The sequence below is a fragment of the Gopherus flavomarginatus genome, chromosome 1 (assembly GCF_025201925.1).
Source record: "Gopherus flavomarginatus isolate rGopFla2 chromosome 1, rGopFla2.mat.asm, whole genome shotgun sequence".
Taxonomy (NCBI): domain Eukaryota; kingdom Metazoa; phylum Chordata; order Testudines; family Testudinidae; genus Gopherus; species Gopherus flavomarginatus.
This window is the reverse complement of record NC_066617.1, coordinates 151,368,417-151,393,051: the sequence shown is the minus strand read 5'-3', so window position 1 is coordinate 151,393,051 and position 24,635 is coordinate 151,368,417. Positions and strand designations below refer to the sequence as shown.

The window sequence follows — 24,635 nt, the reverse complement described above, 5'->3', positions numbered from 1 at the left end:
GTTCTCAATTGTATTACTGTATTAAGCTTATATTTGTGTGTTTTATTTTATTTTGCTTGGTAACTCACTTTGTTCTGTCTGTTACTACTTGGAACTACTTAAATCCTACTTTCTGTATTTAATAAAATCACCTTTTACTTATTAATTAACCCAGAGTATGTGTTAATACCTGGGTGGGCAAACAGCTGTGCAAATCTCTCTATTACTGTTATAGAGGGTGAAAAATTCATTAGTTTACCCTGTATAAGCTTTATACAGGGTAAAATGGATTTATTTGGGTTTACACCCTATTGGGAGTTCTGTTAGCTGCTTTCAGTCAAGTCTGCAGCTTTGGAGCAAGTAATTCAGACCCTGGGTCTATGTTGGAGCAGACTGGCATGTCTGGCTCAGCAAGTCAGTGTGCTGGGGTCCTGAGCTGACGGGCCGAAGTAGTCTTGGCACATCCGTTGGCAGCTCCCAAGGGGGTTACTGTGATTCAAACCGTCACACTCACATCTTGGGTGAGGGCTCTAACCACAAGGCTATAGAGTCATTCTTAAGCCCCCCTGTCCCCCGACATTAGTCTTTAATTTTGCCTCTGGTGTTAGTCTTTCAATCTAGTTATGCTTTGACCTCACAACGTCTTTCTCTTTCTCTCTCTCTCTCTCTCGCTTGCTCTCTAATCCATTATTGTTGGATGTGTCTCATGGGCAGAGCAAGTTTTTGAACGAGTTGCTGATCTCCTCACAGCACAGTGTGCTCATTGGCGGCAAAGAAGTAGTTGGCTGAATCCTGGGTTCTCTGATCCACAATGCTCACGGAAGAGATCCTGGTATTGGGTCTAGTGACTGGAAATCATAAAATCCTAGAATATCCGGGTTGGAAGGGACAGCTGAGGGTCATCTAGTCCAACTCCCTGCTCAGTGGTTTAAGCATTGGCCTGCAAAAGCCAGCGTTGTAAATTCAATCCTTGAGGGGGCCATTCAGGGATCTGGGGCAAAAATCTGTCTGGGGATTGGTCCTAATTTGAGGAGGGGGTTGAACTAGATGATCTCCTGAGTTCCCTTCCAACCGTGATATTCTATTATTCTAAAGCAGAACCAATCCCCAACTAAATCATCCCAGCCAGGCCTTTGTCAAGTCTGATCTTAAAAACCTCTAAGGAAGGAGATTCCACCATCTCCCTAGGTAACCCATTCCAGTGCTTCACCACCCTCCTAGTGAAAAAGTTTTTCCTAATATCCAACCTTGACCTCCCCCACTGCAACTTGAGACCATTACTCCTTGTTCTGTCATCTGCTACAACTGAGAACAGTCTAGATTCATCCTCTTTGGAACCCTCTTTCAGGTAGCTGAAAGCAGCTATCAAATCATCCCTCATTCTTCTCTTCTGCAGACTAAACAAACCCTAGTTCCCTCAACCTCTCCTCATAAGTCATGTGTTCCAGGGCCCTAATAATTTTCATTGCCCTCCACTGGCCTCTTTCCAATTTTTCCACATCCTTCTTGTAGTGTGGGGGCCAAAACTGGACACAGTACTCCAGATGAGGCCTCACCAATGCCAAATAGAGTGGCATGATCATGTCCCTCTATCTGCTGGCAATGCCCCTACTTATATAGCCCCAAATGCTGTTAGCCTTCTTGGCAACAAGGGCACACTGTTGACTCATATCCAGCTTCTCATTCACTGTAACCCCTAAGTCCTTTTCTGCAGAACTGCTGCCTAACCTTTCGGTCCCTAGTCTGTAGCAGTGCATGGGATTCTTCCTTCCTAAGTGCGGGACTCTGCACTTGTCCTTGTTGAACCTCATCAGATTTCTTTTGGACCAGTCCTCTAATTTGTCTAGGTCTCTCTGTATCCTATCCCTACCCTCCAGCATATCTACCACTCCTCCTAATTTAGTGTCATTTGCAAACTTGCTGAGGGTGCAGTCCACAGCATCCTCTAGATCATTAATAAAGATGTTGAACAAAACTGGCCCCAAGACTGACCCTTGGGGCACTCCGCTTGATACCAGCTAACAACTAGACATGGAACCATTGATCACTACCCGTTGAGCCCGACAATCTAGCCAGCTTTCTATCCACCTTCTAGTCCATTAATTCATCCCATACTTCTTTAACTTGCTGGTAAACTTGGGTGCATTACACTCCTCCTCTTAAGTAGTATCGGACCCATGCACACTTCAGACTATTAACCTTGGACCTTCTCCTTGGAGCTGCTTGTACCAGTACATGTAAGTGTAGCTGGTTTCATTCTGGACAAATATAGTGTCACTTTCCTGATTTGGATCTCAGTGGGAGACCAAACAGTTGATTGGAGAAGCACAGTCTCAAAATGAGGAAAGTTACAACCCAGGCCAGAAGGAAGAAAAGTGATTCACTTGAGCATTTATAAAGATAATCTAAGGAGTTATCAAGGCACACTGATCTGAAGGAATATTTGTCTGAATCCAAACCAGTATAAGATAAGACTTCAGCCACAAGGAGAAAAACTTATCCAAGTGAAAGAAATTGAACCTACACCAAGGGTGAGTTGGTCTAATGTACAATGGTCCAAAAATAGCTTCCTCCTTCCCAGTTCCCCCAACACCTTTTCTACTGGAGCAGTTCTTTAGTGCACATACTCAGGAGACACCTGATACAAAATAAGAGCCTCACTGAAACAGAGCTGTTTTCCATCTTGTCCAGCATCCTGTTCCTGCGCCAATGCCTCTTGTTCCGGGGGGAGAGGAAATAAAACGTCTCAAATGGATCAAATTGGACAATATTATACTTTCCTTTCTCAACTGCCTCAGCACCAGCCCTGGCTGGTGATGAGCATAGATCTTGCAGCATGAGATTGGATGGCCCAGGTAATTTTTATCATGGCTACTGTCGATACAGAACCTTTTCTTTTTTAAAAAAAAACCCTCTCATCCTTTTCTGTTTGTTTAGATTTAAAAAGTGCCCAAAAGGAACCCCATGCAGAGGTACAAATTTACAACCTTACACAATTAATCTCAAACATAGGATGAGCTCGTCTTGGACAATAAAGTTGTGCTCCTAACTCACTTTAGGGGCTTAGGAATATTCCACTCTAAACTCCCCTCCCTTCCAAATACCTTCCCCAGACCAGGTCTCTCAGCCCTGACCAGAAGACCAAGAGTAAAGCAGAACTTTCAGTGTCCTATGAAAACTTAGAGTGTGGCCAGGTATACAACCACCTGGGATTATCCTGAGCCAACAATCACCTGGGATTATCCTGAGCCAACAACCACCTGCTGTCATTCCACGGAAGTCAGGCGCTTACTCAGTGTAGTTGGCAGCTGTGTAAACAAACATTTTAATCTTTGGTGGCCAGTGTCCTTGCAGAAATGAGTGCTCACTTCAGCCAGGGATTTGGGGGTGTTGTTATTATTATCTATACACCCTACTAAATCAACTTAAATGCATGCTGAGACTCAAGTGATGCACTGACCAAGATTTTCAAAAATGGTCACAAGGGTTAACCTTCCAAATCCATACTTAGGCATCTAGAATAGTGACCTGGTTTTCAAAAGTGCAGCAGCTCCCACTGATATCAATGGGAGTACTCATGTAGTAAGATATTACTCAAAGAGTATTAAGGTGGCAGCACTGGGACCTTAGCAATGTGTTTCAAGAATACATTGCAACTGATTGCTCCACAGGCTAATTATTTTAAAAATACTTTTTATCAATGTAAAAGGCATTGCCTTCAGTTTCCCTCCTAGCTGTGTGGTGGACCTGATTGCCTACTTTCCTACTCATTCATTAATTTATCACTATCATTATTATATTGAGAGTTCTATATTTTTATTGGAATGTTACATTTCTATAGAACATGCTAAAAAAATCTTAAAAATCCAAACTGAGATGCAGTACTTGGCTAGATTGATGAGTCTGGGGAGATTTATTAGAGTGAAGAATTGTCTCCAAAGTGAAGTTGTGAAAGCCCCATAATCTGGGTTTTTAGAAGTGGGAAAATCACCACCACAGGGATAGTATATTAGAGTAGAACCTCGGAGTTAAGAACACTTTGGGAATGGAGGTTGTTCATAACTCTGAAATGTTCGTAACTCTGAACAGAATGTTATGGTTTTTTCAAAAGTTTAGAACTAAACATTGATTTAATACATCTTTAAAACTTTACTATGCAGAAGAAAAATGCTACTTTTAACCATCTTAATTTAAATGAAACAAGCACAGAAACAGTTACCTTACCTTGTCATCTTTTTTTAAAAAAAGTTCCCTTTTTTTAGTAGCTTACATTTAACACAGTACTGTATAGTATTTGCTTTTTTATTCGTCTTTGCTGCCTGATTCCATACTTCTGGTTCCAAATGAGGTGTGTGGTTGACCAGTCAGTTTGTAACTCTGGTGTTCGTAACTCTGAGGTTCTACTGTATAAAAATAAACCTGCATTGGCCAGGAAGAGGACATGGACAGGAGACAACCTAATAAAAGATCTTCTCCAACTCTGATTTATAGGATCTTTTAACTACTGGAAAGAAAATATTCATTCTAGAAAGGCAGATGAATCTCAAAAGGTTTTGAGCTTTGATTTTATTCCAGGTTTTGTTAGTGCACTATTTACCCAGATCAAAGAAAAATTGTCCAAAGCTCTCATTTAATTCTTAAATTGAAGGCTGACTCTTTTAATAATTTTAAAAATAGCTGTGCAAATGATGAAAGTTTATGATTAACTCTGGGGGTTGGGTTTTTTTTTAATTATTTGCCTGATAAACGCCTAAAGTTGGGTTTTCAAACTTTCCATTGCGTATTTTCCTTTGATGAAATCCTTGGGCTGGAGATAAGGCCTGTTCAGGAGGATAAATACCCAGCAATGCCCTCCTCCAGTTTACATAGTTGTGTTGGAATCCATAGGTAGACCATGAAATACATCCTGGTTGTAGCTTTTCTGGGAGCAGCTGGTAAGTTCATTTTTTATTGTACTTTACAGTGAAGTTTAGATGTGATGAAAAGTGCCAGACTGCATAGTGCTGGAGGGTGAAGTCCTATTTTATCCCCCAAATTGTCAAGGCAACACTAGTGCAATCTACCTTGACCTCCAAACATGCACAAACCCTGACCGCTCTGCTAAGACTATCAGCCACGGGCTAATTATCACAGTGTTTGATTATAATATGGACACATGAGCACTAAAAGCTGGACTGCTTCAGTACCACAGCCTGACTCAATAGAGCAACCATCAAAAAGCCATCAGGTGTGGAGACCTTTCGGCCACCACTAGTTTGAGCTTGAAGCAGAGTCAGTGTTCTAAAAGTGTGAGGCTTCAGATCCCGTTCCCAATCCCCTCATCCAGACTGGCTCCATGATTCCCATAATGGATATTAATTTATATCTTCCTCTTTCACCCAGTTGCCTTCCCCATCGATGATGCTGATGATGACAAGATCGTGGGAGGTTACACCTGTTCAAAGAACTCTTTGCCCTACCAGGCATCCCTGAACATCGGGTACCATTTCTGTGGAGGTGCCCTCATTAACAGCAGATGGGTTGTCTCAGCCGCTCACTGCTACAAATCGTGAGTAGAAAATATTTGGGCTATTAAACTACTGCTTCCTCTCCAGCCCTAATGCCCCTGTTGGTTCTGAGAGTGTCACATTTGATTAACTAAGCATAGGTCAGGGGAGACTGTCAAGGAATGCCTGAGTCCTTCAAGAGGTGGGGAGAGGCTCTGGTTTCTGCGTCAGTACTGACGGCAGTGCTCCAGCAGCCTGGCATAAGAGGAGGATACTGTGCTGCATGAGGTGATGATTCAGTACTGGGTGACCCTTTTTTCTGAGTTAGTACTGAATCTAATGCCCTAGCATGAGGCACCGGTCCTGGTGACCATTGATGGATATGTCTGCACTTTGAGCTGGAGGTGTGATTCCCAACTCAAGAAGAAATATATGCTGAAAATAAAGTGTAGCTGTAGCAGTGTGAGCGGTAGGAAGGGTTAACCACTCCCAAGCACTTACTCATCCAAGCCCATAGGAACATACTTGGGTCTACTAGTCCCTCCCACCACTTGCACTGCCATGGCTTCACTCTTACTTTTAGCATGCTACCACAATAATGTATCCCTGAGCTTGGATTCACCCCTCCAGATCAACATGCCCTACAGAGGTCTAGTAGTTTCTTTGGAATTCTCTTTTTTTTCCTTAGGGACGAAACAGGCTTTGTGGGAGTTGGATCATGAAGCAATGTTGCAAAATGTGGAGTGATAGACTAACAATGAATGAATGAATAGCAGAGCAGAGCAAAATGGGCATCTCTCCACCACTATACACATTGTTGGGATGCCAAAGCACTTTGCCTGATGACAATACAGTGGTCGTGCAGGGACTATGTGGCACAGTTCTTTTCTTGAACTTGCAGCCTTGTTAGAGTCTGTTTTATTGACTGTTGGGATGGGGGAATGGTTTGATGGGGACACCAGGGTTTTCCCAGACTATTTCTGTAAATCACCTTTATATCTTTAATTTGCAACATGCCAGGTTATCAGACATATCCACTGTGGGGCAGGTCTTAAAACAGTGCAATACCCACTGCTTCTTCAGTGCTGCCTTGTAGGGCCATCATTGGCAACCCACCAAAGAGGAGTAGGTAGGAGCTCAGTGTACTGTCTCCTTTAAAGCACAGACCTTCTTGCCACTCAGCTCCCTTTCCCCCCAGAAAGAATAGTACTTTTCACTTCTACAGCACCTTTGCCTGAGAAGGTCAAAGCCCTTGGATTAAGCCTCAAAACTTGTGAGGTAGGAATTATTAGCAATTTTTAGAAATAGAAAAAAATAAAGCACGGAGAGATATCTATAGAACTGACCAGAATTTTCAAATGTTGATATTTTTCAAAGAATAAAAGAACCAATTTTAAACAATTTTTGTGGAAATTTGTCCCCCATGTTGACCATCTCTAGTTCTGTGACATGCGCAGAGTGGTGTAGGCCAATCAGAATATCACCCAGGTCTCCTCTCCCCACTCCCCATGTCATGCTTCAGCCAAAGCAGTGCTCCCAGGACTTCCCTGCACTATGGATTGGGTATGAATCTAAATCCTGGTGTGCGAATTCAAAGCCAGAGAGCTACCTGCTGAACTAGAGCAACAGAGACCTTAGTGCTGTTGTTGACAGCAACTGTAGTTGTGGTACTATACATAGTGATGGTGAGGGTTGTTACGATAATGATGATGAATAAAGATGGTGACCATGCTGGTGAGGATGCTGTTATTCCTTCCTCTTTTCCAGCTCTATTCAGGTGAGGCTTGGAGAACACAACCTGGCAGTCAGTGAAGGCACTGAGCAGTTCATCAGTTCATCCAAAGTCATCCGTCACCCCAGCTACAGCTCCCAGACACTGAACAATGACATCATGCTCATCAAGCTTGCCAGTGCAGCAACTCTCAACTCTTACGTCAACACAATTGCCCTGCCAACCAGCTGTGTGACCACTGGCACCCAGTGCCTGATCTCTGGCTGGGGCAACACCCTCAGCAGTGGCAGTGAGTGCTCTGTGGGAGTGTAAAGCTTCTCTAGGACCCTGGAGACCTTTATTGACCCAGTAGTGGGCCCCAGGGAAGACAGTATGGGGAAGGGAGAGCACTTGTAGGGGAGGTGGTTTGAAGAGAGAACCCATGTGGGGGATCATGGCTCAAAGGGAAAAGCCTGTGGAAAGCAGGGGACCTTTATCTGATTTAAATATGTTCTCTTCTAATATCCTTGATTTTCTCTTGTTCTTTATTATTGGCATGGGGCAGGCTGAAGCACTAAACCTGTTTCTCTATGATATTCAGGAGGAAACTCTCCATCACCATTATATGGGACATTGAATGGGCCAGTTCCTGAGAGTTGCTTTGCCACCCCAAGCACGGCAGTCAGGCAGCCTTTGGCGGCATGCCTGCGGGCGGTCCACAGTCAAGCAGCTTTGGTGGCGTTTCTGCTGGTGATCAGCTGGTCCCACGGCTTTGGCATATCCACCGCCGAATTGCCGACACAACCATGGGACCAGTGGACCTCACGGCAACTGGCAGGCCGCCCCCCCACGGCTCGCCGCCCCAGGCACATGCTTGCTGCTCTGATGCCTGGAGCAGCCCCTGGTTGCTGAGCATCCCACAGTTCCCCCAGAGATCAATGAACTCAATGGTTTATCCACACCTCTAAAGATGACAAAATATTTTAGTGCAAATGTAAGATTATTACATTATAACTCCTGCATTAGCCTAGGGAGCAGGAAGAGGGATGGACAGAATGAGCCAAATCTACTTGGAGTATCTGGCTACTTATCCATAGGCTACACTATGACTCCACACATGACTCCAGTGCAGAAGCTGGCTCAGAGTGATCCAACTGGTCTTTTCCATTCACTAGTTTCCTCTGATCTTTGTGCTGCTCTTTTCTTAGTCCTATTGGCTGTCCATTTTCTGGAATCCAGAGAGTTTAATCTGTGCAATGGATCAGTCTGAACAAATCCCCTTTTATGGATTCTGATCCCTCTGGAGGAAGGGAGTCCCTATGCTATGATAACGATCCTGTGGGAAAGCTGGGAGTTGCTGGAGAAAAAGCCAAGGGGATAGAAATGCCGCTTAGAGAGAGGGCACTGTTCCAGTTACTGAAAGATGAGCTGTAATTTCACAATGAATTCAAGGATTTCCATTATTAATTTGCCTCCTCTTTCTTGTAGCTAACTACCCTGACCTCCTGCAGTGCCTAAACGCTCCTGTCCTGTCCTCCAGCCAGTGCAGCAGTGCCTATCCAGGACAAATCACTAGCAACATGATCTGTATTGGATACCTGGAGGGGGGCAAAGATTCCTGCCAGGTAAAACAGCTCCCACACACCTCTCATTTGTCTCTACCCTCCACCACCATTCAACCCTCTGCAAAATAGGCATCACACGTGGTTAGTTATTGCCTGAAGGACTGAAATCTGTTGGTGGCTGATTTGTTGCTCACTCTTGGTCTATTTCCTAGTTGGAAACTTGTCCTCGCCTCATAACTCTCCATTTTTGGTGGTGCTTCTTGGCCCCGTTCTTGGCAGTCTCAGCAGAGGCCAAGGGCTGTTTTTTATTTAGTTAGTTAGACTAAAGTTTTCAATATTAGTCATGGATTTTGAATGCCTCCACTTTTTGATTCCAGACTTGAGACACCTTGGCCCTGGATTTCAGAGGTGGTGAACATCTGCTTCCCCAACTTAAGACTTTAAAAGATGCAGGTGCTTAGCATACGTTAAAATCAGTATCAAGGTGTCTTGAGGTGGGTCCCCAAAGTGGAGATATCCAAAATCAATGGCCACTTTAGAAATGTTGGCTTTGTGGATTGTTCTGAGGGATGTATCATCATGTACATTCAAGCCAAACAGAACACATGAATGGATTGATCCTCACAATTCATAGGTACTGATGGGACGCTGAAGTACAGGATGATTCGATAGCCCAGTTTTCAGCTCAACTTGTCTTGAGGTCAAGGGAGCTTGCAAATCAGTATGTGGATGACTTGGAAAGTTCCTGGCAGAAACATGAGCACAACTCACTTCTCCTGAATCCCAGCCAAATACTTAGAACCAGCAGATTGTCCTTTGTCTCTAACCCGTGAAAAACTAATTCCCTTTTGGCACTTAGATACAGTGTCTCCAGGCCACACCACATTAACATGAGACAGGGGGACTTATGTGAGGCTGTCTGTGCCATACTTCCTCTCTGAAGAAACGTAACATTCCCATCCTGTGGGCTTTTCATCTAGTACCTTTCACTTAAAGTGTGATAACAAGGCTGACATGAGATCCGCACGCTCAAACTGCCTCTCTTATTACTAGACTTTCCCATAAGCCACCAAAAGGACTTAGTATCTCTGCTGCTTTGTCAAAAAGGCAGAATCTCCTCTTGATTGTAATGCCTGCTAAACACCATTTCACAATCTTTTTTGCAGGGGGATTCCGGTGGCCCAGTAGTCTGCAATAAGGCACTGCAGGGGATTGTCTCCTGGGGAATTGGTTGTGCACAGAAAGGATATCCCGGGGTCTATACTAAAGTGTGCAACTATGTCTCCTGGATCCAAAATACCATCGCTGCCAACTGAGATGATCTCATGCCATGTGACCAGTACTATTTTCCACACCTCATTTCCTCAGCCATATATTAGACTTTCCAACTCTATGGAATAAATAGAGTTTGATGCAACACTGTGTTTGTGTAAATGTTCTTTGATTGTTTCTCTGCTTACGTATACTGCATGGTAGCAAGTAATCTTACTGAAACAAAAGTCATCACATAGTTTTGTAATAACTTCCAGATACAAGGGTCTCAAAACACTTTACAGTCTGTAATTCTAGTATTCACTCAGCCAGTATTGAAGTGCAACCACTTCTGGAGAGGAATGAAGAAGCAGTTTAACAGTGCTCAGTCAGATTAATGCCGCACAACTGTTTAAGAGAAAAGCTGAAGAAGAAAACTTTATCCAAAATAGATGTGGAAAAGCACCCTTTCTGCTTCGCCAGACTTACCATTCCTTCCTCTGGCAGGGACAGGGCCAGGGGTAAATCAGCCCTCCACTGTGGAGTGTGTCTGTCTTCCCTCTTCAGGGTTTGTTTCTCTGAGCCTTCCCAGAAGGCCTCAGGGTAGGCCTGAGGAGTGCTCCTCAGCCAAACAAAGGGAAAAAGTCTATAATGCACTGAAACAAAAGGGGAATACCTTTCCCTGGCCCCCTCACTGGGGCAGTTGTCCTGTCGCTGGCCCTAAGGTGTCAGTCCTTCCCCTAAACAGGGTGTCTCCCCTATGGGGAGGAGCGCAGTCTCTCACACTGGAGAAGCCTAGCTCCCTGCTGCCTCCAGCCTTGCAGCAGTTTGTTTCCTCCTCTGATCCCCCCCACCCCTTGTTACCCTTGCACTTTGTTCCTTGTTCCAATGCATCCATTTTAGGGGGGGCATGGTCAGTAATGAGGGTAAATCTCTGTCCAAGTAGGTAGTAGCATAGGGTTTCCATGGCCAACTTTACAACAAGGCATTCCTTCTCTACCAGGGCATACCTTTGTTTTCTGGGCAAGAGTTTCCTACTAAGGAACAGTACTGGATATTCTTCTTCTCCTAGCATTTGAAAAAGTATGGCTCCCAATCTGACCTTGGAGGCATCTGTTTGTAGTACAAACTTTTTCTCAAAGTCTACAAGACTACAAGAACTGGATTACTATGAAGGGCAGTCCTCAGATCTGTAAACACTTCTTCAGCCGTGCTGGTCCGTTTCACTATGTCTGGGCCTCGGACTTTTATCAGGCCCCTCAACAGGTATGCTCTGGTAGCAAAGTGGGGAATGAATCACCTACTATCACCAGGCTGACCCCATACCTGGAAAAGAAGCATTAAAAAAACTTGACAGAAATATGAGGGATGAGTGAATGCAGAAAATGGGGAGGTGGGGGAGGGAGAGAAAAAACTTTGAAAGAGAGAAACACAGAGAGAAAAATGAGAAGGAGAAAAAGACAGAAAATGGAAAAGACCTTGCTTGTGCAAACAAACAGGGATCTTTGTGCAATATTCTTGACTGAGATTTGCCTTCCCTGTGGACTGAAGGGACGGGACAGGCATTAGGAGTCTCCCAAATGGGATTCACTCTTGGTTCTGACAGTCTAAGGTGGGTGTGTTTTAACCCATAAATCGCTGATCCTTGGTGATTCTCTCAATTCCTCCCAGTGTCTCAAAGCAGATGAGACGTGGTCTCCAAATATCTCGTCATAGCTCAGTCTCAGTGACAAGAATGTGTCCCTCAACTTGGAACCAACTTGGGATTCTGGGCCGGCCTGTCTCACCCCATTCCTGTTGTCACTCAGACTGTACCTGGGACCCAGAGGAGCAGTGCTGAAAGCACAAGATTTTGCCACATGCTGGTAACTTTCCCCAGCTTTGTCCCCACCACACTGTGGGTTTCCTCCTCTCAGCACCTCAAGTTGAAAGCAAGTTGAAGAGCAAATACTCTCCTCAGTGGGAGGAGAAACAAGGTGGCAGAGGCGGCTCTAGCTTTTTTGCCACCTCAAGCATGGCAGGTAGGCTGCCTTCAGCGGCTTGCCTGTGGGAGTTCCACCGGTCGTGTGGCTTCGACGTACCTGCCACCGAATTGCTGACGAATCCACAGGACCACCCGCAGGCACGCCGCCTAAGGCTGCCTGACTGCCACCCTCACAGCGACCGGCAGGGCACCCCCATGGCTTATTGCCCCAGGGACGCGCTTGGAGCACTGGTGCCTGAAGCTGCTGCTGCAAGGTGGTGTCCCTTTATGGAGAGAGTTATGGCTGCCTATGTCCTCTTCTCTCTCTGCTTCCTGGACAGCCAGTTTCATGAATCCCTTGGAGACTCTTGTGCCCTTTGCCTGGATTATGCCTTCTTGCCACTAACACAGAGATGAGAATTTCTCCTCAGGAATGATGAGGGAGAAGATGCTATCACAGGAGACAACTTATGCCATGTAGCAAAGTACATAACCTAGAAGGTATGGACAGGAGCTCCTGACAGGTGACTAGAGTGACCCCTTGAGGCTTAATGGGTTTCAGGTACTGAGGCTGGATTATTCACAGAATGACTTAACGTGGATTATATTTATTGCTTAATACAGTATTGTTATAATCAGAAGGATAGGTTTATATTATCTCTCTGTGAATGTGTGTTAGTACTGGAGCCCATCAGTGTGTTTTCTGGAAATTAGGATAAAGCATGAAGAAAAAGATCATCTCTAGGGTTTTGTCAGCAGTTATTCCACAATAAACTAGAGTGTGAATCTGAAGGGCAATAGCTATTCTGGAATAAGAATGTCCTCTCAGGGAGCTATTCTGGAATAGCTATTCCAGTCCGTTTCCCAGAATTCCTAAATAAAAACCTAGCTGGTTCATGGTTATTTCTCTGAGCAAATTATCGATCAAGTGATGAGGATACTAAGAAGTCTGGGGCATGTTAGTGTAACACTCTGGTTGGTGCATGTGATTATGGCTCCCTTTAGCGGCTGTCCGGCAGAGCTGATGACAGGGTGAGGGAGATAGGAGAGAGTACACCTGGCTAGTGTCCTGTGTGTGGAGAGTCTGCGAGGGAGCTCTCAGATCACAGCAATATTCTAAGCCTTGCATTGCTAAATGAAGTTGACTCTGTGTACTGTCTAACCTCATTCCACATCCTACCACAACAGTAGCTGCTGCTCCATGTACCTGTGGCCTAGGCTTTTTCTGCATAAAAGCAATTTGCAGAGATGTTGCTACAATGATATAATGACACTGATGCACACCCCTGTGAAGAAGGGTGGCTGCTCTATGTAGGTGGAACCCACACCTGGAAGGAAACAAGAAACAGCATGGGTACATCTACAAGGCAAATAAATAAATGACCTTGGCAGTGAGTCTCAGAGCCTCGTTCAACTGACTCAGGCTTGCGGGGCTAGTGCTATAGGACTAAAACTTCAGTGCAGATGTTCCCGATCAGGCTGTAACCTGGACTCCAAAATTACTGGAGCCCCAACATCTACATTGCTATTTTTAGCCCTGTAGCACAAGCCCAATGAGTCCAAGTCAGTTGCCTTGTCTCTGAGACTCGCTGCCATAAGGTTTTGTTTGAGTTTTTTTGCAGTGTAGACATATCCAGGAAAGAACCAGGTGGTGCCAACTCAGGGCACAAATTGAGATGAAAAAGAGAGAGAGCAACAGAAAGAAAGGAATAAAAAAGAAGGAAAGGGTAAAGGAGAGAAAGGGGAAATTAAAAATTAAGAAGTGGAGATAAAAAGAGAAAATTTATCATCATCCTTGTTCAATTGTGGGCACTAGACTAGGCAGGTAATTCCAGTAATGGTCTCACCTCTGTATACAGCATTGGTAATACCACCTTCCTGCTTTTACTCTACATTCCCCTGCTTAGAATCCATGGCTCAGCAATCATGTGAATAAGGCATCATAGTCAGGTAAGAACAGTCCCCAGAGACACAGTGAGACCAAACCACAGGGCGAGGGCTTGGGTCAGCAACTGGATTTGGGGGGGTTAATTTAAAGAAATAGAAAAAAAATGAAGAGAAAGAAATGGAAAGTGAGAGAGCTGGAGCACAGGGAATAGCAAGGGAGAATGAAAGAGAATAGGAAAGAAATGGAAGAAAATGTCAAGGAAGAGAGAAAAGTGTTTGTAATAGTGATCAACAGCGGGGCCCTAAGGGGGGCGCCCTGTTGGTCCCTGCGAGGGCGGCAGTCAGGCAGCCTTCAGCAGCTTGCCTGCATGAGGTCTGCTGGTCCTGCAGATTTGGCTGTAATTCGGCGGCAGGTATGCTGAAGCCGCTGGACCGGCGGACCTCCCGCAGGCATGCCACCAAATCTGCATGACTGGGGACTTCCCGCAGGCATGCCGTCGAAGGTAGCCTGCCTGCCATGCTTGGGGCAGCAAAAAAGCTAGAGCCGCCCCTGGTGATCAATGTCCAATTTCAAGAGACCAACAGTGAAATCCTGGTCCCACTAGGGCAAAACTCCCATTGTTATTAATAGAGCCCATTACATCTCAAGTGTGCAACATGGTCACTGATCTGGTGTGGGTGCTCCTGATGATCCTTACATTCCTTCTGGAGACACTGTATGTTCCAGACACTTCATCTTGGAAGTGCATCCTTGCATTGTCCTTCCAACATCTAGGCACGCACAGCTGCCTCTATTTCCGCCCCTCTCTCTGTCTCTATGGGATTTTGCTGGCTGTCTCAGGGCTCTGTGTCACTGTGCAGTGCTGCAGGCACAGTAATACACAGCTGAATCTGACAGTGAAAGTTTGTTCCATTTTAGGTCCCAGTTTTTGTCGCTCCTCTGGGCTGTCAAGAGCTCTGCTGTGAAATTCACCAGTTGGCCTCCATAAGAGTAGAAGAGCCCCTCCAGCTCCCTGCCTCCCCACTGCCGGTACCAGAACATCCTGCCACAGTTGGACTGTTTGAATGTACAATGCAGAGCCAGGGAGTGTCCTTGGTGCCCAGTAAGGAAGGGGAGCTGCTCCACATACGCTGAGCCCACACCTGGAAGGAAATGGGAAAGTACATGACAGAACCCTGAGGGCAGAGAGTGAGAGGACAGAAAGAGAGAGAGAGAGAGAGAGAAAAGAATGACTGGAAACCCAGAGGGAGTGACGAGCAGACAGGATGAAAAGGAAACAAAACCAGCGACTTCTGTGAGCAAACAAATGGATCTGCACTGAGCTGCTCCTGTCTGTAAGTTCAGGCTCTCATGCACTGAGTCTGTATGGGCTATGCTAAGGGTGTCCCAACTGGAAGGGATATTTTTGCTTTAGTTCCCCCACTCCTTAGTAATGCTTTCTATTCCTTCCAGGGTCTCACAGCAGATAAAATGTGGGGAGCAGACATCCCCTCCACCCTCAGTCTCAGAGAAGAGAATGTGTCCCCTGGACTTGGGACTCTGCACCTCTTTACCCCTAACCCCATTCTTTGTGTTTCTCAGCCCGTACCTGGGACCCAGATGAGCAGTACAGGGAGGAGATGTCTCCATACCCCTGCAGTAGTGTCTCCCAGTTCTGTTTCTTCCATAATGTGAGTTACCATCTGTCTGTCCCTTAGGGAGAGTGAAGGGGATGGGCTAATACACACAACAAGTGATCTCTAGCTGCCAACAGGGCTACAAACCCCGCAACCCCACCCACTTGGGTTTCCATTTGTGTGTGTGTGTGTCTCTCTCTCTCTGCATGTTTCTGGTGTTCTTTCTCTTTAGGTCTTATTCTGTTCTCACTGTTCCTGATGTAAGTGAGGAGTAACCTCACTGAAGTCAAATCAATTCTACATAAGTACAGCCAGTCAAGTGAAAGCAGAGTGCATTGTGTGTCTCTGTTTCTAAGGCTCTTTGTGTCCATCACCAAGCCTGGATCAGAAATAACACAGTTTTTTAGAGAGCGATTCACTGCACTGCACTCAGAAACCTACACATGGAATATGACCAAAGCCCTGAATAGCCCCCAGAGTCATTAACTTCCAGCCTGGGTGAAATCAAACCTGTGACCTGGGATGAAAGGCTGCATGTCTTATTCTTGGTCCCCATAAGCCCGCCAGTGTCAGCAGAGAGTACAGGGAGGTTATTTTTATTACTGAACCCTGCAGAACCAATCTGGTCATGGTCTGGCTTGTGTGTCTATACATCGCTGCCCCCTGCTGGGAGGAATATGTCACAGGTGCTAAAGCATGTACTAGCTTCCTCTGCTGGCTGCTACTGGTGGAGTGCCACAATCCAACAGCCTAACAAGCTCATTGTTAGAAAATTATCCTGCTTTCTAATCTGAAATACGTGTCCCCAGCTCAGTATTGCCCATAATGAAGAGAGACAGGATTGAAAGGAGGAGGAGTCTCTGACCAAGCAGACAGGCAAGCCAAGGGTCCATCTTTGGCCCTGTTGTCTCCTGCACTATGGCTCCCTGAAAGGCAGAAGTCAGTGGTACTGTCCTGGGGCTGGAATTATTTTACTTCAGAGAAAAACTGACTTTGGCGTTCACAGATGTCACTGGGAAACAGCCTTGAGGCCAGGCCCTTAATTTGTAATGGGGGAGAGACTATGGAGAATGAGAGAGGAGAGGTGTAGAAATAAGGAGGGGAAGGGAGGAATGGGATAAAGGAGGGGAAGTGAGGGGAGGGAGCAGAGGGGAGAAAGCAGAAGAGCTCAAAAGGATGGAAAGGTCTCCTACATCCAGCTTGAAATGGCTCCGATTGCCAATTTAATTACATTGAAAGGAGGAGAAAAAGAGGGAGGAGTGACTGAGGCGACAGAGAGAATGGGGAAGGGAAGGTGTGAGAGATGAGGAGAGAAAAGAGGGAAAAAGAAAGAAATGAAAAGTGAGTGTATAGAATAGAGAAAAGAAGGAGAAAAGAACACCAGGAGGGTGAAGAGAGAGAAGGAGGAGAGAGGTCCAGAAGAACAGAAGAAGATTTAAGGCACGGTGTCATAAACAGATAGCTAAGGGTTAATGTCTCTTTCACCTGTAAAGGGTTAACAAACAGTGACCTGCAACACCTGACCAGAGGACCAATCAGGAGACAAGATACTTTCAAATCTGGATGGAGGGAAACCTTTGTTTGTGGGTTTTGGGTTTGTGCGTTGTTTTCTCAGGGTCCTGGACGGGACTAGAGGTGCAACCAGGTATCTGCCAATCTCCCTGCTACAGTCTCTTATCTATTCAGAACAGTAAGTAAGTACCAAAGGTGGTTATAGTCTTTTAACTTGTTTTTTTTCATTTGCAGATGTGTACTTGCTGGAAGTAGCTTAAATTGTGTTTCTGCTGGAGAAAGCTTCTTTCTATTGTCTATAAGCTAAAAAACCCTGTATATTTACCATCTTGATTACAGAGACAAATTTTTATGTTTTTTCCTTCTTTATCAAAGTTTTCCTCTTTTTTAGAACCTAATTGATTTTTTGGGGGTTATCTTCTGTAAGACTCCAGGGAAGGGAGTCTGCACTCACCAGGGAATTGGTGGGAAAAAGGAAAGGGAGGAGGGAAGAAAAACCTGCTCTCTGCGTCTCTGTGTCTCTCTCCAGGAGAGAGGGAAGGGAGGGGAGAAGGGTGGAATCCCTTTGTTTAGATTCACGAACCTGGAATCTGTCTATCTCTCCTAGAGTACCCAGGGCGGGGATAATCTGGGAGGAGGAAAGGAGGGAGAAGGGAAATGGTTTTTTCCCCTCTGTTGTGAGACTCAAGGAATCTGGGTCTTGGGGGTCCCCAGGGAAGTTTTTTGTGGGACCAGAGGGTATCAGGCCCTGGAAATTCCTGATTGGTGGCAGCGCTACAGAATCTAAGCTGGTAATTAAGCTTAGAGGACTTTATGCTAGTACCCATATCCTGGACGCTAAGGTCCAGATTTGGGAATTATACTATGACACACGGTGTCACAGACTCACAGGTCGTGCCCACTCTTGGCCCCGTATGGTCCCTGGGGGGAACCCCCTTCAAGTGTGACAGCCCTTCTCGCGAGTCCACTCTCTTTTTTGGTTTAAGCCCCTCCACCTCCTGGAACTGCAACTCTCTGAGCCTTAGCATGCCTGTCTCTCACTATGGGCCCCTTCAGGGAGTCCACTCACTCTGGACCCCCGGGGTCTCCACTCCCAGAAGGAATAATGCAACCCTGTTCTCTAGACTGGTGCAACTCTCAGCCAGCGTAAAACAAGAGGGTTTATTGAGCATCTGAACACAGCATAGGAAATTCTCAGGGCCCTCAGGCCTGGCCTTCCTCAGCACAGAACATCTAAGTCTCCCCTGCATCCAGGTGGGCTCTGCCTGCTCTCTCTCTCCAGTCCTGGGGCCCTGTGCTTTCTAGCTGGGCATCCAATATCATCGTCCCCAACAGCTTCTCCCCTGTCCTTTGTCTTTCATCCCAGGTAAACAGGTTGCTGGGGCCCTCTCTCTTCCATCTTTTGTTCCCCAGTGGCTGGAACTGATTGGTCAGGTCGCCGGAGTCCTCTCTACTCATCCCTATGTCCTCCCTGTCATAAACAGATAAGTAAGAGTTAATAGAACAGAAGTACTTCATATCTCTTTTGGCTGTAAAGGGTTAACAAGATCAGTGAGCCTGGCTGTCTCCTGACCAGAGGACCAATCAGGGGACAGGATACTTTCAAATCTTGGGGGAGGGAAGTTTGTGCGTGTGCTGTTATAATTTGGTTGTTGTTCTCTCTGGGTTCTGAGAGTGACCAGACGTGCAACCAGGTTTCTCTCCAATCTCTCTGTTACAGTCTCTTATATGTCCAGAATAGTGAGTACTAGGTAGATAAGGCAAGTTAGGCCTGTGTTTGTTTTCTTTATTTGCAAATGTGTATTTGGCTGGAAGGAGTTCAAATTTGTATTTTGCTGAAAGGATTTTAATTTGTACTTGTATACTTAGGCTGGGAGGGTATTCCCAGTGTCCATAGCTGAAAGACCCTGTCACATATTCCATCTTAAATTTACAAAGATAATTTTTTACTGTTTTTTCTTTCTTTAATTGAAAGCTTTTCTTGTTTAAGAGCTGATTGTTTTTTTATTCTGGTGAGATCCCAGGGGACTGAGTCTGGATCCACCAGGGAATTGATGTGGAGAAAGGAGGGAAGAGGGAGAGAGAGGTTAATTTTCTCTCTGTGTTAGGATTACTTTCTCTCTCAGGGAGAGTCTGGGAGAGGGAGAGAGAAGGAGGGGGGAAGGTGAATTTTCCTCTCTGTTTTGAGATTCAAGGAGTTTGAATCACAGTGATCTTCCAGGGTAACTCAGGGAGGGGAAGTCTGGGAGAGGCAACAGTGAGGGAAAGGGTTTACTTTCCTTGTGTTAAGATCCAGAGGGACTGGGTCTTGGGGGTCCCCGGGCAAGGTTTTGGGGGGGACCGGAGTGTACCAGGCACTGGAATTCCTGGTTGGTGGCAGTGCTACAAGTACTAAGCTGGTAATTGAGCTTAGAGGAATTCATGCTGGTACCCCATCCTTTGGACGCTAAGGTTCAGAGAGGGGAATCATACTATGACACTCCCACTGGCCAAAACCCAGCTGACGACCAAGCTAGAGTAGGCCTCTTAGTCACCAGGTCACCAGTTGTTAGGATACCCCTTCTCCAGGTTGTTTTCTGGGGTTCCGGCTGCTAGGCAAGGTCATAAATGGTCCTCTGCAACAACAAACCCTCTCCCACCACCTTGTTAAACATGCAGCACAAAGGGAAACTGAGGTACATACTTGCTATCCATGTAGAACACTACCAAAATCCCCAACTTTGTCACACATGGCTACACTAGAGAGTTTACAGTGGTACAGCTTCACCGATGCACCTGTGCCACGGCAAGCTCTCTAATGGACAGACATCATACCAAATGGACTAAAGGTAAAAAATCCACTGCTATCTACATACTACACAGACCACAGTGAGAGATTATGCCATACTCTATCAAAGAAACTGAGGAACCACCTGATCAGCATCCTATACAGCAAACAGGAAAACATCAAAAAAGAGCTCTCCAACCTGGAGACTATCATTAATAACCAAACTTCCATACAAATGGACTTCACTAAAATAAGACAGGAGATCTACATTACTCACTTCACCTCTCTACAAAGGAAAAAGGACTGTAAGCTGTCTAAACTCCTACTTGCCTCATGGGGCCACAACCGTGGTACCCCCAACCCACCCAGCAATATCGTCAATCTATCCAACTACACACTCAGCCCAGAAGAAAAGTCTGTCCTATCTCGGGGACTATCTTTCTGCCCTGCCACCTCCACCAACATGATACAGTTCTGCGGCGATCTGGAAGCCTACTTTCGTCGTCTCCGACTCAAAGAATACTTTCAGGACAACACTGAACAGCGCACTGATACACAGGTACCCTCCCACCAACGGCACAAGAAGAAGAACTCCACATGGACTCCTCCTGAGGGTTGAAATGACAGTCTGGACCTATACATTGAATGCTTCCACTGACGTGCACAGGCAGAAATTGTGGAAAAACAACATCGCTTGCCTCATAATCTAAGTCGTGCAGAACGCAATGCCATCCACAGCCTCAGAAACCACCCTGACATTATCATCAAAGAGGCTGATAAAGGAGGTGCTGTTGTCATCATGAACAGGTCTGACTACCAAAAGGAGGCCGCCAGACAACTCTCCAACACCAAATTCTACAGGCCACTTCCCTCAGATCCCACTGAGGAATACACTAAGAAACTGCAACATCTACTCAGGACACTCCCTACACTAACACCAGAACAAACCAACATACCCTTAGAGCCCCGACCAGGGTTATTCTATCTACTACCCAAGATCCACAAACCCGGAAATCCTGGATTCCCCATCATCTCGAGCATTGGCACTCTCACTGAAGGACTGTCTGGATATGTGGACTCTCTACTCAGACCCTATGCCATCAGCACTCCCAGCTATCTCCGTGACACCACTGATTTCCTGAGGAAACTACAATGCATTGGTGACCTTCCAGAAAACACCATCCTAGCCACCATGGACGTAGAGGCTCTCTACACGAACATCCCACACACAGATGGAATACAAGCTGTCAGGAACAGTATCCCTGATGATGCCACAGCACTACTGGCTGCTGAGCTCTGTGCCTTTATCCTCACACACAACTATTTCAAATTTGATAACAATATATATCTCCAGATCAGTGGCACCGCTATGGGCACCCTCATGGCCCCACAATATGACAATATTTTTATGGCCGACCTGGAACAACGCTTCCTCGGCTCTCGTCCACTCACGCTCCTTCTCTACCTGTGCTACATTGATGACATCTTCATCATCTGAACTCATGGGAAGGAGACTCTGGAAAAATTCCACCACGATTTCAACAGCTTCCACTCCACCATCAACCTCAGCCTGGACCAATCTACATGGGAGGTCCACTTCCTAGACACTACGGTGCAAATAAGTGATGGTCACATTAACACCACCCTATACCGAAAACCTACCGACTGCTATGCCTACCTTCATGCCTCCAGCTTCCATCCCGGGCACATCACATGATCCATTGTCTACAGCCAAGCACTGAGGTACAATCGCATCCGCTCTAACCCCTCAGACAGAGACCAACACCTACAAAATCTCCACCAAGCATTCTCAAAACTACAATACCCGCAAGAGGAAATAAGGAAACAGATCAACAGAGCCAGATGTGTACCCAGAAGCCTCCTACTGCAAGACAAACCCAAGAAATAAACCAACAGGACTCCACTGGCCATCACATACAGTCCCCAGCTAAAACCCCTCCAATGCATCATCAGGGATCTACAACCCATCCTGGACAATGATCCCACACTTTCACAGGCCTTGGGTGGCAGGCCAGTCCTCGCCCACAGGCAACCTGCCACCTGAAACATATTCTCACCAGTAACTGCACACCGCACCATAGTAACTCTAGCTCAGGAACCAATCCATGCAACAAACATCGATGCCAACTCTGCCCACATATCTACACCAGCGACACCATCACAGGACCTAACCGGATCAGCCATACCGTCACCGGTTCATTCACCTGCACGTCCACCAATGTAATATATGCCATCATATGCCAGCAATGCCCCTCTGCTATGTACATCTGCCAAACTGGACATCACTACGGAAAAGGATAAACAGACACAAATCAGATATTAGGAATGGCAATATACAAAAACCTGTAGAAGAACACTTCAACCTCCCTGAACACACTATAGCAGACCTAAAGGTGGCCATCCTGCAGCAAAAAAACTTCAGGACCAGACTTCAAAGAGAAACTGCTGAGCTTTAGTTCATCTGTAAACTTGACACCATCAGCTCAGGATTAAACAAAGACTGTGAATGGCTTGCCAATTACAAAACCAGTTTCTTTTCCCTTGGTTTTCACATCTCAACTGCTAGAACAGGGCTTTATCCTCCCTGATTGAACTAACCTCATTATCTCTAGCTTGCCTGCATATATATACCTACCCCTGGAAATTTCCACTACATGCATCTGACGAAGTGGGTATTCACCCACGAAAGCTCATGCTCCAAAACACCTTAGTCTATAAGGTGCCACAGGATTCTTTGCTGCTCTCTAATGTAGCCTCTCTAAGCCGACCTGGAGAGAGTTCTCCCATCAGCTTAACTACTCTATTCCCAGAGAGAGGTTGTCCAGGCCTGCACTCACGGCAGTGTAACTTATGTTGCTCAGGGAGGTGATTTACTCAGCCCCCTGAGAGACATAATTTACGCTGACATAAGTTATAGTGTAGACATAGCCTTAGTAGGAGAGAAGAAGGAAAAAGAAAAGGTTCAAAAAAAGAGGAGGAAAGAGGCAGAAGAGAAGTTAGGGAAGGGAGAGGAGGATACATAGGGTCAGGGGAGGTAGGTGTTAAAGCAAGATGGAGTGCATCTTATGCAGGAGACAGGGCTGTGCATGGGTATGGGGGAAGGGAAATCCTTTCCCTTTGCTGGGTGGTTTATGCTAAGCACTTTCGGCAGATGAGTCACTGTGTGATCTTGCTTAGCACAGTAATATGTGCCTGAGTCTTGCACCTGTGCACTCTCTGCAGTCAGAGACAGGACATAGTTTTTTGTCCCATTGCTCTGGAAGTGACCTTCAAATGGCTTCTCAACATTTGCACCAGAGCCTTCCGTAGAAAACACGACCAGGTGCAGCCTTATGTCCTTCCCCACGGCCTGCTTGTACCAGTACATGTTGATTAAACGGGTTGATTTTTGGGAGCAGTTCAGTGTCAGCTGCTGTCCCTGACTGACCACCATGTCTGGGGGCTGACGGATGGCCCATCCTGTGAGGAAACAGAAATAAAATGAGATGAGGGTTTAATGGGATTATATTGTAGAAATGGGGAAATTTCTGGCTCATGATCAGGAAACATTCCTAATCTCTTCATGAGAAGAGGTGGGAGCCTTATTGCCAATTTCATTTTATAATCTCACTGAAGAAAGTGTTGGCGAATATAACACTGGAAACCACCCCGCAGGGGCTAGGGATGGGGGAAATGGGAAAGATGGTCTGTACCATCTCTACTGTCTCTAAAAATAAACAGATCCATAGACTCCTTCGTGTGCTTTTCCTTAATTTAAAATATTTCACTTACCCAAGGGGGGCAGGCCAACAATAAAGAGCAAATGAGGAATCATTAGGTAGCTGCTCATCTGGCTGGGGATCTGTCTGAGATAGCTGCATAGACCCACACAGCCTGAGCCTGAGCCAGAACTTCCAGCCACTGGCCAACCAGGGGGCAGAGACATGTGAGACAGGAAATGATATGAGAGAGCAAGAAGCCAAAAAAAACAAATCTGCATTGAAAGAGGAAAAAAGAATGTGAGAGAATTTTGTACTGAGGGGAGCTAGGCAGAATGAGGATATTAAATGGCACAACAGTTGAGCTGGGCTGGAACCTGTTCTGTTGTTCTCCACATGAACACAAGAAAAACTTGTGCTAAACAAATATGTTTCTTCACTGATAACTTTACATTCACCTGACAGCACAGACCAGGGCCTGCTCTTAGCTGCAGCAGACAGCTTTCTGATCACAGGAGTATTTCAAGCCCTGCATTGCTATATGAAGGTGACTCTTTGAATTCTCCAACCACATACCAAACCTTGTGTGGTAAACCCAGGACAAACAGCTACAAGGGGGTGGGGGGTAGTAATTAGTCCCAGGAGGTTAAATGGCCTCTCCCTATCCACTGAGGAGAGATAACCACAGGGAAATAAGGTACAGCTGGAACAGGGGTTACTAGGGAACTAATTAGGTTCAGCTGGCTCCAGCTGCACCAGACCTTTTTAAACCCTCCTCTGCATGGAAGAGAGTGAGAGTGAGAGTGAGAGTGAGAGTGAGAGAGAGAGAGAGAGAGAGAGAGAGAAGCAGGGAAGCTGCCAGTAGCCTGAGTGCAGCAAGACACCAAACCCTTCCAGGAAGGAAGGCTGCACTCCCTCCCCAGAAGGGAAGGAAAACAAGCACAAGGGACTGACTGAGGAAAGGAATAACTGTGCTACCTGTAACGATTGGTGAGTGAGTGAGGATCTGTGGCAAGCCATCTCAAGGCAGGGTATATCGGGAAAAAATATATAATAATAAATTTTAAATGGAGGACATAGTAAAGACGTTGATACAGGACACTGCAGCCCAGCAGGAGGCTATCAGTATACAGATGGCTGCCCAGCAAGAGTCAGTACACGTCCAACAGGAGACAAAA

General features: G+C 45.9%; 1 protein-coding gene and 1 gene segment (V, D, J or C); one reads left to right on the top strand and one right to left on the bottom strand.

Annotated features, from left to right (window-relative positions):
• The window catches only part of LOC127046890 (T-cell receptor beta-2 chain C region-like), a 151,287-nt gene extending 127,669 nt beyond the window's left edge, over window positions 1–23,618 (bottom strand). The window contains 2 exon segments of the C gene segment in view: window positions 22,920–23,218; window positions 23,531–23,618. Coding sequence covers window positions 22,920–23,218; window positions 23,531–23,588 — 357 coding nt within the window.
• On the top strand, window positions 791–10,101 carry LOC127038678 (trypsin I-P1-like). The gene is made up of 6 exons (XM_050931452.1): window positions 791–811; window positions 2,147–2,216; window positions 5,362–5,527; window positions 7,233–7,486; window positions 8,665–8,801; window positions 9,908–10,101. Exons 1-6 carry the CDS (start codon window positions 791–793, stop codon window positions 10,055–10,057), a joined length of 798 nt encoding a protein of 265 aa, XP_050787409.1. The 3' UTR covers window positions 10,058–10,101.
• Window positions 23,619–24,635: the final 1,017 nt, after the last annotated feature.